This window comes from Gymnoscopelus microlampas, assembly GCF_963454915.1.
Source record: "Gymnoscopelus microlampas genome assembly, chromosome: 16".
In the NCBI taxonomy this organism is placed as follows: Eukaryota; Metazoa; Chordata; class Actinopteri; order Myctophiformes; family Myctophidae; genus Gymnoscopelus; species Gymnoscopelus microlampas.
In genome coordinates, this window is record NC_139953.1 from 40,719,973 (window position 1) to 40,737,963 (window position 17,991).

The 17,991-nt window shown below is 43.6% G+C and overlaps 1 protein-coding gene across 1 annotated transcript in view; it reads left to right on the forward strand.

The window, feature by feature from the left end:
* Window positions 1-8,517: 8,517 nt before the first annotated feature.
* The window catches only part of syndig1l (synapse differentiation inducing 1-like), a gene marked incomplete at both ends in the record, with an annotated part of 101,690 nt that continues 92,216 nt past the window's right edge, over window positions 8,518-17,991 (forward strand). The window contains one exon of the mRNA XM_084083272.1: window positions 8,518-9,033. Coding sequence (XP_083939398.1) covers window positions 8,518-9,033 — 516 coding nt within the window. The remainder of the gene's footprint in view (window positions 9,034-17,991) is intronic.

A 17,991-nucleotide genomic window follows, 5' to 3' on the forward strand; every position in this document is an offset into this window, starting at 1 on the left:
GCGTGTCTCGAACACCACTGTGGGCGAGAGAGAGGTCACCAGCAGTCAGCAGACGCATGTGTTATGTGTGTATTGCAGGCATGCATTGATAAGAAAACAACATTGTTTATTAGACATGATTAGTGCTTTGCAATTAGCCTATTATTATTATTAGAGCCGTCATCACGGGTAAAGGTAATCATCATTGTAAGCCCTCTGCCCCACACATCAGCTGTCACATGCTCTCAGAAACCACTGACTGCAGTCGGCGCTGCCGAATGTCCAACCATACATTATATGAAGGCCAAACACAGCATACAGGGCATATATAAATGAACGCTATTTAAGCGCTGCACGTTGTATATTTGACTTACCGATATGATTAGTGCTTTCTTTTAAGCGGAAGTCCTTTTAAGTAAGGGGGGGGGGGGAGTATTTGTTGCGTGTGCTTGCTAGCATGTTGTGGACCCATCTCCAGGAGGATAACAGGAGGATAGATTCTATAGCCTGAAGGGACAGTCATGGGTTTTATTGGTTGTTGTTGGTTGTCAGGGCAATATCACAACCAATCGGTGGACAGCCACCAATGATGACCCGTTCCCGACCCTTTTTTACCAAACTCGCCCCCTTTTTTCCATAGCCACGGCATAATATTTGCCTCTGAGATGTAGTGGAGTAGAAGTAAAAGTACAGACATTTTGAAATACTCCAGTAAAGTAAAAAAAAAAAAACTCAAAATTGTACAATACTTGAGTACATGTACTTAGTTACTTTCCACCACTGGTCCTCGGAATGCACTCGTCTGCCTGCACGTTGCACCTTGCCCAAGAATCCACGTATGAGGATGCTCATGCACATTTTATTACTCATTAGGGAGTCTGTTCCTTTGGCGTTTGCCGAGACGGAGCAGGTTCTTCTGGTAGAACTCGGCTGACCTTTCCGCAAGCCCACGGTGGTCCAGAGTTGAGCCCCGGTGTGTGTTGGAGAGGAGCTGCTGTTTTATGCATGAGGGTGGAGAGAGAGACGATGGATTGAGCAAACAGCGAGACACAGAGCCTAGACCAGAAAAAGCAACAGGGAGGAAAAAAGAACATGTACGGATTGAGGCATCGATGGTGCTGGTTGCTGGTTCTGCCGCAGGCGAGGCAGGCAATGAGATGGAGAGGCACCGAGTGCCGCGCTATGAGCTTGTAGATCTGCTATTTTTTGAAAATCTTGACCATTTTGAATGTATACTTTTTTATATGACTCCAATATTTGCTTCTGGGGGGTTCCTGGAACAACATAGTTTGATATGGGGGTCCGCGACCAAATACATATCGTTTTGGGTGGTCCTTGACACGAAAAAAAGTTTGAAAAGCACGATATTATAGCAACATAAGTTGCTATAATAATACAATTAACTGTTGGCAGATCTACAAGCTCATAGTGCGGCACTCGGTGCCGCGCTATGAGCTTGTATATCTGCAATTTTTTTTTAATAGCCCAGAGACATCTAAAATGACACAGATGCGTTGTTTTGTTTGAGATGATGAATATTGCAAAGAAATATAAAAAATATATGCACGGATTGAGGCTGCCGCAGGCAAGGCAGGCAGAGAGATGGAGAGATGGCCTACTGTATGGAGACTGTAGGACTACAGTACACAGCCTATCAGCATGTAGTGATGTATGCGTGGGAACAAGAGATTAACCCATTGAGACCTGGAACTGTGTCATTTTTCGATTTGAGCTAAAAGCATTATTTTACACTTTGGGCTATTCAAAAATAGCAGATATACAAGCTCATAGCGCGGCACTCGGTGTGCGACGCGTTGTGAGCTTGTAGATCGGGTATTTTCAAATAGCCAAAGTATACGTAGGGCTGAAGTGGTTAATGTAATGTTTTTAATAATCAACAAAGTAAATAGTGGCTTAAGTTTTCAAAATAATTGTAGAGGAGTAAAAAGTACAATATTTGCCTCTCAGATGTACTGGAGTAGAAGTACAAGTAATAAAAAATGGAAATACTCCAGTAATGTAAAAGTACCTCAAAATGGTACTTAAGAACACTATACTTGAGTAAATGTACTCAGTTACTTTCCACCACTGTAAACAAGGAGTGGAGAGAGCAAGGGAGATGATGCTGATCAGGCTGATGATGGTGGTGTTGATGGTGGTGGTGATGGTTATGGTGATTATGGTGATGGTGTTTATGAAACCTTGCAGAAGGGCCGTTGCACGCTCGATCAGTCTCCTCCGCTGAGCACACTCCGCCATGCCCGCCAGGAGATCTTTTTCCAATCTCTCTGTACAGTGGAACGAAATTACATAACCAACAGGCTATGGATCTCAATGAGGTCGATGATGTACGCCACCACCGACATCTGACGGATGAGATTAATATGTGATACCTGCAATATGTACATGACCAGGATACAGAGTAGAAAGAGGTCTCCCCTCTAGTCTTACCCATCCAGCACCGTGAAATGGTAAATGGGTGCATTTATATAGCGCTTTTTATCCAAGGCGATTTACATAGATTGTGCATTACATTCACCCATTCACACACACACAGATGGCGGAGGAAACCATGCAAGGCACCAACCAACCTGCTCATCGGGAGCAATAGGCTCTATGCACAGCAGACATATTGTGAAGACATTCACAGGTGTTACCAATGATACTAATGAAGGCTCTGTTCCATTCTGGTCACACAGAGTCAGGGTGCTGATAGTGTGCATCCTGGAAACACTCTGCTACACCAGTGGGTCTATAATTTGGGCCCAGGGATCCTCATGGTTCCTTAGGGGGTTTCCAAATGTCCCTTTACTGGTGTGTAACTCTCAGAGTTATGGGGGTCGTGGAAATTGAAAAATCTGAGAATCACTGTGCTACACTAAATGGAACAGAGCCTTCATTAGTATCAACATTCGGCTGAAACAGGCAATGATTTGGCAAAAAATATCAGGAAACACTACCCTTCCTCTTTGCCTGGCCTACTTGTTGTTAACTAGTTGTAAGAACTCTTGTTTTATTGTTTTATTGGATCTTGTTTAGTCGATACACTTATTTGTTTTAGCTTGTGCTCATTTGATTTGACTATTTTGTCTCATCTGTTTAAGAAAGTAGGTAGCTGATATTTTGCACTTTTACCTTAGTGCTAGGTATACTCTTGGTTGCTTGTTTTTGCAGGAAATGCACTTAAGACTTCTGGTGATTAGTTTTTTCGTTCCCTACCTATTAGGGGTTCCGCGACTTGCTTATGGATACTTCAACACTAACTCTGGGGGAGCCCGGGATCGAACTGGAAACCTCACGGTTCCCATCCGGCCGCTCTATCGGCCACTCTACCCCTGAGCCACTGCCGCCCGTAACCACATGAACCCGAGCATCCCTTTACTGTGGCATATTATAATAGGCCAACATTAGGCTGAAACAGGCAATGCTTTGGCAAAAAATAGCAGATCTACAAGTTCACCATCTTATGAGCTTGTATATGGGCCATTTATTTTTGGCAAAGAGATTTTATGTTGGGGGGAAAAAAGGATGGGACCCAGTACAGACCCCTGGGGGATACTGGTAAACGACGGATATACTGTTTAAGTGCTTTTACCGTTCCTCAGATCACTGCATTAACCTGGTGACTGTTTTGCTCTTAAAACCCCATCCCCGCTAGATAAAGGCAAAACAAACATTTTTTGTCGTATGATTATGAATCAGCAGCTGACAGAGGTGGAGTTGCAGGGCCGGAAGGGCTTTTTGAAGCAAAAGTTGACAAGTGTCCAACTCTGGTACGGCAAACTTGGCCTCACAAGTTCGTGGCTCCACAAATGAACTCGGCCACCCCATTCAGATGCTATCAATGCATTGAATGGGACATTATCACCCTTTATCGCACCACTGAATGGGCAAAGTAGATGACATACTGACCTACCCGCGATTTATCAGACCATTCATTGGGTGCTATCAGGACATACTGACCTACCGACGGAGATGACTTATATAACGTTGCTGTCCGGCAGAAACCAGCTAATTCCATTTTTCCTCTTTTGCATTTTTTCCCATAAATCAGTGCTATTGAACACCCTTTACGTCTGTGTGTTGTTTAAAAAAATATTGAAGGAATGAAAAGTATTAAAAAGTGCTTCTGACAAAACCAGCTAACTCCATTGGATCCTCAAACTTTCTGCTAAACCAGCCAACTCCACCAAAGGGGGGTGGAGTTAGCTGGTTTTGCTGACTCTAGGCTCCACCCCCTTTTGACCTCCAACCTCATTGTGAGCTTTGAGGTCCATTCAGCTGTTCTTATCAATGCTGAACAAAACCTCCTAACTCCACTTTTTGTTTTGTTTTTGTCATTTCCTGAAAAATGAGATAAGATAAGTTTCGGTTTTGGACCATGACGGAGGCGCATGCAGTCTCAAGCGAACTGGAGCCAGGGTAGGTCAGAATGTCGCCTACTTCGCCCATTCAATGGTGGTCTGATATGGGTGGTCTGAATGGGTTAATGCTCGTTATTGTCCTCCCAGTGAAACGCGTGCGGTGAAAAGAAGCAGCTGGCGGCTCCATGTGTTATCGAAAGGACAAGTGGTTGTCTACACGCTCCCACATGACCAACAGTATAGCCGGCTGGCAGAGACAGGGATTATACACATTCATGTGGGAATTGGCAATGGACTCAATTGGGGAGAAAATGGAAAAATCGACCTAAAAATTGAATTAGATGTTCAGCCTTGAGTTTGTTCGGTTCACGTTGCCAGGAGCTGCTCATCATCTCATCCACATTCGTGGTCACGATGCCAATCTGCGTTATGGATTATACGACAGGTAGTTCCGACCAAGCAATCTGATTGGTTGAAATAGCTATCTAGCCGTGCTTCAAACCAGCATGATAGCACGGGCCTAATCACATTAATAAATCACTCCGCACTGCAGTCCGCACCTGATTAGACCATATACTATGGCACAGCTGTGCTGTGACGTCACGCTGTCCCACGGTAGGAAAACAAACAGACAGTAGCCTGACCCACCGCCGCCACCGGTGAACAAACAGCTATGCAAAATGGACTATGTATGCGAAAATAGCCGATCTACAAGTTCACAACGTGTCGCCATCGCAGCGCGTTGTCAGCTTGTAGATCAGCTATTTTGGCCACGTGACACGGTCGTACAACGGAGCATATAGAATACTGGAATCAGCTGTGTTGATGAGACGGTGCCTCAGAGCGCTGCTACAGGGACTATTTAATGTCTCAGTCAAATAAACTCTTCTCTTTACAGGGAAACGGATAATAGCGAAACATTTTTATTATGAATTGCCCCACAATATGAATACATTTGGATGTGTTTTGTTGGTAACTGTTGTATAAACGCAATATTACACTCGAGGGTGTGCTTTACCTCCGCCTCGTTCCTGACCGAATCACTGGCGTGCCAATAATGACGGTAAAGCACACCCTCTCGTGTAATATTGCTTAATTATCATGTCGCCCTGCCGTCAGCAATAAACTCCCTCTCTCTCCACGCTTCTCAAACTAGAGCCACGCGAGGCACCACCGAGCGAGCTAAAGCGAGCGAGTCGCCGTGCTGAACGTTGCTTGAGCCACGACCGATTGAGCCTACTCAGCGCCGTCTGAGTTTAGTACCACTAGGCACAGAATGGTAAATCATGTTGTGGGGACTGCTCTGCCTCAGGGCAGGTCAGTATCTCCTGATTACGCCCAATGAATGATAAATCGCGGGTAGGTCAGAATGTCGCCTATACTTCGCCCATTCAATGGTCTGATAAAACGTGATAATGTCCCATTCAATGCAGCACCGGCTCTCTCGTGCAGGTAGTTTGTGTAATAGAACACTTAAAGGACACTAATGCACAATGCCATATGGGCCCCCCTTCTGATAGAGAGATACTTCCAGCCAGGGCATTATGCACTCGGTGATCATTTCTCATTGAAATTAGTGGCCAGGGATTCTCTGTGCCCTCTCCAGTTCTTATATAGTTTAATGCTCGTTATTTGTCCTCCCAGTAAAACACGTGCGGTGAAAAGAAGCAGCTGGCGGCTCCATGTGTTATCGAAGGACAAGTGGTTGTCTACACGCTCCCACATGACCAACAGTATAGCCGGCTGGCAGAGACAGGGATTATACACATTCATGTGGGAATTGGCAATGGACTCAATTGGGGAGAAAATGGAAAAATCGACCTAAAAATTGAATTAGATGTTCAGCGTTGAGTTCGTTCGGTTCACATTGCCAGGAGCTCATCATCATCATCCACATCCATGGTCACGCTGCCAATCTGCGTTATGGATTATCATGTCGCCCTGCCGTCAGCAATAAACTCCCTCTCTCTCTCCACGCTTCTCAAACTATTACAGTAAGCCATCCGTAGACAACTGGGTTAGGACCCCCACGAAATAATCTGCTTTAGTTGTTTGTGGCTAATTGCGGGTTTATAAATCTGTTAGTGGGTGGCAACGCATCGCAAGTGGCAGCTGGGGCAACGCAGCGTCGCAATGCAGAGTGGAAAACAGTGCCTGCGTGCGAGTCTCACATGGCCGAGTAGATAAAGTCCCATTGCCGTCATAATGGTAATTGTCACGGTGAAATTGAGTGTAGCCGAGTGAAATTGAGTCGTGTCTTGGGGCCTGTCAGGCAGCGAGAGATACAGCGAGTTCATCTTCCATTATGACACAACAACTTGACATCAACGCCACACCCACCAAACAACAAACACAGCTCTCACTCACCTGCAGGGTTGCCATGTCCGCTTATAATAAGCGACTATACTTTGGGCTTGTTTTTCTGTAAAGTTGCTTATTTTGGGCTTGCCTCCTAATGTTGTTTAAACCAGTGGTTCTCAACCATTTACATGTCAAGAACCCCCCAAATTAACATGTATTTGTCCACGGATCCCCATCTGAAAATATTTTGTGCCAGGGACTCCCGTACCAGATTTGAGTTGTTAAAATGTTTCACAAATGTTCCACATTTTTCACATCTTCTTCAAGATTTTTTGGGGAAAAGCGCAGATCTACAAGCTCAGCTTGTAGATGAGCTATTTTCAAATGGCCGATGTATATAGGTTTAAAGGGCTCATGTAGCCCAGTCGCTTCTTTTGGGCTTATTTGAAAAGACCTGGTCGCTTGTTTCTCTCGCAAAGCCTGGCAACGCTGCTCACCTGTCGCGCACACGAGCACACACGCGCACACACGCACGCACGCACACACACACACACACACACACACACACACACACACACCCACCCACCCACCCCTGTGTGCACATAGTCTTAGCGTAAGTTCAAGGAGAAATACAACTTAGTTCAGTCTCTCTTTACACGTTGGGTATACAGTACGTATAACTTCAGTTTATTGTCCCAACACTCGTTTTTACACCAGGTATAAAGGAAGGAAATACATGAATGTATTTGTCCAAGCTATCAGTTATATGTTAAATAATGAATGAGAGTAAAGTAACAATAAATATCAAATATCAAACAAATATCAAATGTACAGAGCTCCACTTCCCTCAGTCTCTTGTGCAAATACAATCTATGTTATGGATGTTACACTGGATGTTTGACCATGCTGGCTGAAGGTTATCTAGGTCTCTTTTTGTGACACACAACTTTGTCGTCATTTCGGTCGATGCCACTCCAACCTCGCACCTCCCCTTCACCTCCCCTCCACCTCCCCTTCACCTCCCCTTCACCTCCAAGAATCTATGAATATTATAATTTTACCATCTCTTTTGGTGTCTTTCCTGATTGAGCTGCAGAGTTCAGTGTTCAATGGGGCTTTTCAAGTACAAGTATCTGATGTGTCGTGTCACTACCCTGGGTGTGTGTGTGTGTAAGTGTGTGCACACACATGTGTGTGTGTGTGTGTGTGCGTGTGTGTGCGTTGTTGGGCAGAAACCTCTATCTCCATATTTTTAATTTTTATGTTTTGCCCAACTTCAGTGTCCCACAAGAGTGGCAAAAATAGCAGATCTACAAGCTCAAAACGCATGCGACACATTTTGAGCTGGCAGATGTGCAAAATGTTTTGCTGTTTTTGGATTTGAATTCTGATAGGTAACAGTTTTTGGACACATGAGGTTTCCACCCGACAGCCACGATATATTCACGGACAGAATCTGAAGCACCTGCAAAGGTGAATCACTTCATGTGGAACACAGTGAGGAGTTGTTGAAGCTAAACTTGTGATCTGAGATGAGTTTAATTGTTTGGCAAAATGTCAACTCCTGAAGCATCTCAAATCAATGCCCTCTCCCTCTCACCCTCTCTCTCTCTCCCTCTCCCTCTCCCTCTCTCCCTCTCCCTCTCTCTCTCTCCCTCTCTCTCTCTCTCCCTCTCCCTCTCTCTCTCTCTCCCTCTCTCCCTCTCCCTCTCTCTCTCTCTCTGCAGGTGTCGGAGTGACAATCGCCGCTAACACCCCGGCGGAGCTGCCTTTTCATTCCGCGTCACCACCTCGCTCCCTTTCCCTTCATCACCCCCCCACCCCCACCATCCCCCACACCCCCCTCCCCCCCCACCACCACCACTAACCAACCATGGAGAACCTCAGCGAGCTGCAGAACCCCCTGCTGGACAAGAACAGCAAGCACGCGGTCAACGGCTACGGCGGCGACTTCCCCGGCAAGCAGCAGTACCAGCAGAACATCATGAACTACTTCGTGGGGGGCGGCGTAGGGGGCGGGGGCGGCGGCGGGGGAGGAGGAGGGGGCGGAGTCAACGCCAACGCCAACGGCAAGACTAAGTCCCAGCAGGTGCTGGACGCCACCTCGCTGCACCTGGCGGTGGAGGCCTTCTACAAGCCCAACTTCATCCTGTACAAGGAGGACCAGGCCAAGGACGGCGCCAAGGAATACAACAAGAGCGAGTGCTGCGAGACCACCTTCACGGAGAAGGGGAAGGGGGGCGAAAAGGAGGCCACGGAGAAGGAGGAGAGGAGCGCGGAGGAGGGGGCCCCGCCGGCCCCGGACAAGCTGCTGCTGGACGACCTGGATCACGTGAAGATCCAGACGGTCTCCTACGAGGTGGAGGAGGAGGAGTACGTGGAGTATGAGGTAAGATAAGACGGAGGGGAGGGGAGAGAGAGAGAGAGAGAGAGAGAGAGAGAGAGAGAGAGAGAGAGAGAGAGAGAGAGAGAGAGAGAGAGAGAGAGAGAGGGAGCCTGGTTCCAAACCATAGACCCCACCCACTCTCTGAGTGGACTGCCTCTTGGTCTGGTGTTGAAATGTGAGCCTAGGATATCTTCGATACAAAAAGTACCTAACGACAAGCCAATCAGCGAATATCTGCTAAAACAAGCTGTGCGATGACGTCAGATGTAGGCGGATCCGTGGATCTCTTGTGATTGGTTTAGGGAAATTGGAATCCCCTCCCCCTTGCAATCGCCGACACTGCAGCCAATTTCAGACTGAAGCTCCACGCAGCTTCAGGCTGAGAGAGAGAGATTTTTATTTTAAAACCACATCTTTCCCATTCAGCTCATAGCATTAAAAAAATCTACACAAACCAAAAAGACAAAAAATAAATATATCTTTCCATTAGAAGCAAAGAACTAGCTCTCCCCTTCCTGTGGTAAGCACAACACCCTCTCAACAGCTCAGATGGAATTGAACCTTGCAGATCGTTTGTTAACTTAAAGTACGCATGCTGAACTCTTAAGTCGGGCAGCTACCATCCCTATAGCAGATACAAAGAGAGAGAGAGAGAGAGAGAGAGAGAGAGAGAGAGAGAGAGAGAGAGAGAGAGACACACACAGACAGACAGACAGACATATCCGCGTGCGTGCGTGTGTTTCCATGGTCATACTGAGGCATCACACTTCATAATGGGACTGACAGTCCCCCAACTCCAAATCCCATGTAATCGACTGACCTTGACCTGAATCCTGATCTCTGGGTAGGAAACCAGCGGTAGATCAAAGCCAATCAGCCGTGTCTGCATTACCTATGGGGACGCCATCACTCGCTGTGTGACATTTACACTCTCTGTAGAACAGCCAACGGCACAATGAAGCATGTAGGGGGATTGGTGCAAAAGAAGCGTGGCTTGAGCTTGTGCCAACGGCCAGTGTTTTAAAGAAGGACATGTGGACACTCTCTGAGTCCTCTTGAATTAACCTGAACGCCTGTGATATATATATACAGTACTGTTGAAATGGTTCACAGTAAAATATAGCGTTGATTTATCCATTTGTAAGTATGTACAAATTTAACCTGTCCACTTATTTTACAATTTTGATCCCACGATGTTCGTAAGCCATTTTTTGCCAATTGCCTAAGCTGTAATCCTGGGCGCTACTCTCCCTCTGCCAACCTGGGGAGAGCCCCGAACTGAGCTCATGCTTCGTTCAACGCATGAGGAGTGAGCAGGCCGCTTCTTATCACCTGACAGGGGGGGGGGGGTTCCCCGGTAGGACGTAGCGCGTGGAAGGAACACGTTATTCCAACCAGTTCCTTTCCAGGAACCCCCGGCTGGCCATGGGGAGGCAGTATAGAGACCAGGATTACTGCATGTTTTTTTTGTGAGGGTACCTACCCTAGGGGACACGGGGAGAACATGCAAACTCCACACAGAAAGGCCCTTTCGCCAGAATAGGAACACTTCAGTTCGGGTGGTTAAAGACGAGCCAAAATGGTATTTTGAGAGTACCTTTTTTCCGTATTGTGACATTTGTCCTAGTGAAACCGGAGCAGTGCGTGTCTTAGCCATTCACACCTGTGGTTGAGCCAGCTTTGCTATCTCCAGACACAGTGCAGATGCATGTCTTTTACCCGGCTGTGAGCACTTATTCTGGGCATGATAAGTACCGGTGGTGGAAAAAGTACTCAAATGTTCTACTTAAGTAAAAGTATCAATACTGCAATCTAGAAGTACTCTGTTACAAGTAAAAGTCCGGAATTCAAAATTGACTTGAGTAAAAGTACAAAAGTATTGGTATCAAAATGAACTTAAAGTACCAAAAGTCAAAGTACTAACATTTTTGAAAATAGCAGATCTGCAAGCTCACAACGCGTCGCGATGCGACGCGTTGTGAGCTTTTAGATCGGCTATTTTCAAATAGCCTATGTATAAAATAGGGCTGAAGTGGCTAATGTATGTTTTATAATGTAATATATTTATATCTGCAAAGTAAGTAACTAAAGTTTTCAAATAATTGTCGTGGGGTAAAAGTACAGTAGAAGTAAAAGTATAGACAATTGGAAATAAACAAACAAGGCAGTTCTGAATCGAACTGAACGTTTCAACAACGAATGTGTGTGTCTCAGCTTTAAAATAACAAACAATGCTCACAATGTGGCTGCGGTGTTTGTTTACTGCGTACAAAATACAGCACCAGCCTCTAGTGTCTAGCATAATAAATCTTAGCTCTGTGTGGAACATATCATGATTTATTGGTTGTAATTGGATGTTACTGTATACCTGCTTATGGTACCTGAAGATAACTGGAATAATATCTCCAAATATGTCACTTTAAAAACTCATCTTTCTAACTCAAGTGAACGGCAGAGTCCACACCACAACTATAACGATGACACTGACTGCTAGAAACACTGACAGCCAATCAAAATCCATCCGCTTGTACTTCATGCTCAACACGTCACGTTCAACAGGTCACCCACGTTCAGCATGTTTATGGAACGTTATGGTTCATCAGTGTGAACCATAACGTTTTATAGTACAGAATTATAGTACAATATAGTATAAAGATTATAGTACAATCTTTATAGTTAGAACGTTTTTTCGAGGACGGCCCTTAACTCCACTAACTAGGAATAAAAAAATCACACCCAGTGTGAAGTGAGTGGTGCCCTTGATGATGTGTGTGTGCGCTACTTGGCAATCTATACATTTCTGCCACCATAGCGCACAAAGCCAGCGTGTGTCTGTGTGTGTGTGTGTGTGTGTGTGTGTGTGTGTGTGTGTGTGTGTGTGTGTGTGTGTGTGTGTGTGTGTGTGTGTGTGTGTGTGTGTGCATGTCTTTAAGTGGCGCATGTGTTCCACTGTCTCTTGTTGGTGTTGAATTAGTGTAACTGGTTGCATGTTTGTGTTGCAATCAGCTGCAGCTGTTGAGGCCGTGCTCGGACGGACACGCTGTTGAGGCCGTGCTCGGACGGACAAACACACACACGGTCAAATGTAGGAGTGGTTGGCACCACTCAAAAATAATAATTACATCGTTCTCTGGCACAGTGGGCCTGAGACTATATTGCAAGGAAAACAATATTTTACTATTGTACAACCGGCCCTTTAGAATACCAGTGGTGTACAAGTACAAGTACTGTACTTAAGTACCTTTTTTTTAACTTTACTTAAGTATTTCCAATTTTCAGTACTTTTAACTTGTATTCGAAAACTATAGTTACTAGTTGCTTTGTAGATTTTGATACCATTATCAATATTACAAAACATACATTAACACTTCAGCCCTATACACATTTCGGCCCAAGCTCACAACGTATCGCGATGTGTTGTGAGCTTGTAGATCGGCTATTCTTTTGCTTATCCGGCGTATGACGATTCAAGTATATAGGACTTAAGCAGTTAATATAAAGTTAAGAGTTGAACCATGTGCTCTTGCTTTAGAATGTAATACATTTTGGCTGTAAAAGAGCTGTGGCTATGTCTGGCTCTCGTTCAGCTGCTGTGTGAAGCTTGCCAGGGTCGCTTGGAAGCCCTCCACCGCCTGCTGTACGATTGATAAGGCGGCGGCTTGTTCGGAAAAGATGAGATTGTCTGGGCTGTTCATTCAGCTAGAAGCACAGAAGCCCCCTGGAAGCATGGAGACAGGTGCAGGACAGCAATGCCCTGCTGCTTAACCCATTTAGACCGGGAACGCATCTTGTTGATCTGCTATTTTTTTTTTAAACGTGAAAATGTGTGCATTTTTGAATATTTACTTTTTATAGCGAACATTTGTAAATCAAATCTTTGCTTCTGGGTGTCCCTGGAACAAAATATCTTACAAATGTTCGCTTTAGAAAATATATATTCAAAGATTTGCAAAAGTCAAAAAGAGCAGATGTACAAGCTGCCGCGCTATGAGCTTGTAGATCTGCTATTTTTGAATAGCCAAAGAAATCTAAAAAATGACACAGATGCGTTCCCGGTCTAAATGGATTAAATGGAAGGCGACAGATGCAGTCAGTGGGAACGGTCCACTTTCTCTCTCTTCCGATAGGTCGCATGACGGAATTGAAGAGCCCCGCCCCCACGGAGGGGCTGTGTGCAGGACCGTTGCGTCACACAACGTCAGTGGTGGAAAGTAACCAAGTACATTTACTCAAGCACTGAACTTGAGTACAATTTTGAGGTACTTTACTTGAGTAGGCTATTTCCCATTTCCAATACTTTCACTTCTACTACACTACTGTACATCTCGGTTCCAGACATTGTACTTTTACTCCATTACATTTATTTGCAAACTTTAGTAACTAGTTATTTTGCAGATATAAATTATTCTATTGTAAAACATACATTAACCACTTCAGCCCTATTTTATACATAGGCTATTTGAAAATAGCCGAGCTTATTATCAAACATTTTTGTACTTTTACTTTTGATACTTTAAGTTTATCTTGATGCCAATACTTTTGTACTTTTTAGTAACATTTTGAACACACAGGCCTTTTACTTGTAACAGAGTATTTTTATATCGTGGTATTGCTACTTTTACTTAAGTAAAACATCTGAGTACTTCTTCCACCACTGGTCAACGTGCCTGTGGTGTTAGAGCCTATACAGTACTTTATGCAAGGGAGAGCTGACACAGTCTCAAGACTAAAAGTACTTTTTTCCCACGGGCAGTGACTGACGCGTCTAGTAATTCATTTTCAATGAGGAGCGAACGGGCAGGCAGGGAGGCAGGCAGGCAGGCAGGGAGGTGCGGGCTGTCTGACAGGCGTGGCGGCGGCGACCAGCGGGCGCGATCCCTTGAAACTGTTACGTTTTGTGCTCGTCTCACGCACAGGCATCTGCTACCAGAGTTTATTGTGGTGAATTTACAGCGTGGCTCAGCAGGAGTCTGGCCGACTAGAAGATGGTGTGCGTGTGCGTGGGCGTGCGTGTGTGTGTGTGTGTGTGTGTGTGTGTGTGTGTGTGTGTGTGTGTGTGTGTGTGTGTGTGTGTGTGTGTGTGTGTGTGTGTGTGTGTGTGTGTGTGTGTGTGTGTGTGTGTGTGTGTGTGTGTGTGTGTTTGCGTGTGTGCATGTGTGTGCGTGCGTGTGGAGCTAATCTCGCAAACTGCTGGACCGCTAAGTGCCTAACTTTGTATGCATGCTGCCAGCAGGCCACAGAATTACCACCCGGTGTTGATTTTGACAGCAAATTTTGATTTAGTTTTAGTCATAGTCTTTTGAATAAAGTTTTAGTCATATTTTAGTCATCTGAAATGTTTTAGTTTTTGTCTAGTTTTAGTCAACTAAATATCATACAATTATAGTCGACTAAAGGCCTTTACAGACAGGGTGCGATTAGTCAATCAGTTTTTACCGAATGCGGAAAGACACACGAATCGAACTGGGTTCAATTGAAAAAAAAACGCATCGCCGCATCGCATTGACGCACGGCAAATTGGGAGCCGGTGTGCATGAGGTCATAGAGAACCATGTGTTCATTTAAAAACATGATATTGTCCGTTTTTTTCCGTGTGAATAATCGCACCCTGTCTGCAAGGGCCTTAAATCGTATTTTGGCGGTGCCTTGATGGCATCGTAATGGATGATTTTACACTTGGTTGCATGCTGAAAATAGCGATCTACAAGCTCACATCGCGTTGCAGTATGACGGGTTGTGAGCTTGTAAATCTGCTATTTTCAGAACACCTGAGCGCAACCAAACGTAAAATGACTCGTCTTTTAGTTCTACTGGATCTCTTCTCCACTAAACACTCCCTAAAAGTCTAGTTTTTATTTGTTGACAAAATTGTCAAAATATTTAGTCTTAGTCTTAGTCATCATAACTTAGTTTTTATTTCGTTTTTATTTAGTTTTCGTCAGTGAAAAAAGGTACAGTAGTCGACGAACATTTGTTATTACACAGGCATTGTTTCACTCCGTGTCTGAGTCTGAGAACACCTGAACACCTAATGAATGGATGGAGACCCAGACGGATGGTATTCTATACAGAGCTCTATGGGGAAGCTCAAGGAGAATAGATAATGGGGAGAGTTTCAGTTTGCTAACTAGAAAGTTAACCTAAAAAGAAGTTGGAAGCTGGCAGATTGTTACTGAATGTCATTCAGGAAACTGAATCTGTAAGGAATACATTCATTATTCATATGTAAATTGGTAGTAGTGTTGAGCAGTGACGTAAAGTAACCAAGTACTGTACTTAAGTTTAAGAAATTGTTTTTTTTTTTACTTTACTGGAGTATTTCCAATTTTCTGCAGGCTACTTTGACTTCTATTCCACTACATCTCAGAGGCAAATATTATACTTTTACTTAATTATTTGAAAACTTTAGTTACTAGTTACTTTCTAGATTGTATTATTATTATTACAAAACATACATTACCATATACATTTTGGCCTTTTGAAAAAAGACGAAAAAATATTTTTTATACATTTTAGGCCATACATGAACATGGACATTCTGCATAATGATGCTTTCTACTTTTGGTGCATTTTGTAACCAATACTTTGTAATTTTACTCAAGTCAATTTTGAATTCCGGACTTTTACTTGTAACAGAGTATTTCTACATTGCAGTATTGATACTTTTACTTAGTAAAACATGTGTGTTTTGACACGTGTGTTGTGCGTTGGTGTTCCACCTGGTGTTCTGATACGCCACTGTTCAATTCCCAGGCGTTGAAACGTGATTCATGTGTATTCTCAATGGCTGTTCCCCATGCAGCATGCGGCAGCGCCACACTTACAGTTGGTGCTACGGGATGCACTTCACGCGCGTCAATACTATGGACCGCGATGGAAGCAAGCTGTACTGTAGGCTTTATGCGTTATCCTTTTGATTATGCTGGGTCAGATGTATGTTACATGTGACATGTGTTTTATGCACGATCAATAAACATCTCAATCCATTAATCAATCAATCAATCAGTGTCACTGCCCTGGCGGTGTGAAATGGCCTTTGGCATTTATAGAGCTACCAGAGAGAGCTATGAATTCAGCTCTCACTTAAACATAAATCTGTCTGATTCTGTGTTTTCCTTTATAATCAAAGTTTGTTGCATTGAAGACGTGGTGCATTATTGTGAAGACAGTCTACTACTCCTTCAGTCACCTACTTACTAAGAAGGCTAGGCGGTATAGGCTACTATGAATAGCTTTTTTGAACACCTACCCTACATGTAATTACTACCATGTGTCTGGCAATCAGACATTTTACATGATGCATTCATATCCTAAATGTGTCTTTGGCTCAGCCCACTGATTTAGAGCCGACCGTGTCCCCACCCACTGATCATGGTCTAATCTTTTGTACACAATTATAGTATTGTGTATGGAACAGCAAGCAACCGATTGCATTTCACATAACGTTGCGTTTCCAGGCCTCCTTCTGTAAGGCTCCTTGTGCCTAACAGTGGTGGAAAAAGTGTTCCACTTGAGTAAAAGTATCAATACTGCAATGTAGAAATACTCTGCTACAAGTAAAAGCCTGGAATTCAAAATTTACTTGAGTAAAAATACAAAAGTATAGGTATCAAAATGTACTTAAAGTACCAAAAGTAAAAGTACTCATAATGCGGAAATGTCCCATTTCAAGTTTTCAAACTTAATTTGAAAATAGCAGATCTACAAGCACACAACACATCGCGACGTGTTGTGTGCTTGTAGATCTGCTTTGTAGATCGGCTATTTTCAAATCGCCGAAATTAATATAGGGCTGAAGTGGAAAATGTATGTTTTGTAATAACAATCCAAATCAACAAAGTAACTAGTAACTAAAGTTTTCAAATAATTGTAGTGGAGTAAACGTACAATATTTGTCTCTGAGATGTAGTGGAGTAGAAGAAAAAGCATAGAAAATACTCCAGTAAAGTAAAAGTACCAAAATGATTTAAGTACAGTACTTGAGTAAATGTACTTAGTTACTTTCCACCACTGGTGCCTAAAACAACAACACCAACATAGACAGGGAAGGTGTTTACCGCCCCGGCTGATAATAATGGTCATCTCCATCATCCCTATAATCATGTTTATACGTGAGAGAGCTACTGCCTTACCGTCAGAGGATTCCAAAGTGCTTTATGATGCTAGAACTGTGGCTTCAAAACAAGAACCATTATTTGTGTGTGTGTGTGTGTGTGTGTGTGTGTGTGTGTGTGTGTGTAGGCCAATAAGGAGTGGTTGAACACAAACATATTGTATGCATGAATAATATTTCATCTTGTCAGGCATTAGCATACTTTTTCCCACCCAATGTACTCAGTGGTGTACAGTAACGAAGTACATTTACTCAAGTACTGTACTTAGGTGTTGCGGTACTTTTACTTTATTGGAGTATTTCCAATTTTCAATACTTTTACGTCTACTCCACTACATCTCAGAAGCAAATATTGTACTTTTACCCCTCTGCCATTATTTGAAAGCTTTAGTTACTAGTTACTTTGCAGATTATTACGTTATAAAACATACATTAACCACTTCAGCCCTATTTTATTCCTAGGCTATTTGAAAATAGCCGATCTACAAGCATCGCAACCTGTTGTGAGCTTGTAGATCTGCTATTTTCAAACATTTTAGCATTTTTACTTTTGGTACTTTAAGTACATTTTGATACCAATACTTTTGTACTTTTACCCAAGTAAATTTTGAATTACGGACTTTTACTTGTAACAGAATACTTTTACATTGCAGTATTGATACTTTTACGTAAGTAAAACATTTGAGTACTTTTTCTCACCACTGCATTTGCACTGTATGTCGCAACATGCTGTGGCGGGTTTTCTGTCGCTGGTTCACTTATATTCTTACAATGAAAAGTGAACCTTATTTCCAGAGCAATTCATCCCACTTCTTTTGTTGATGCGTCCTCAGAAAACCAGGACAGTA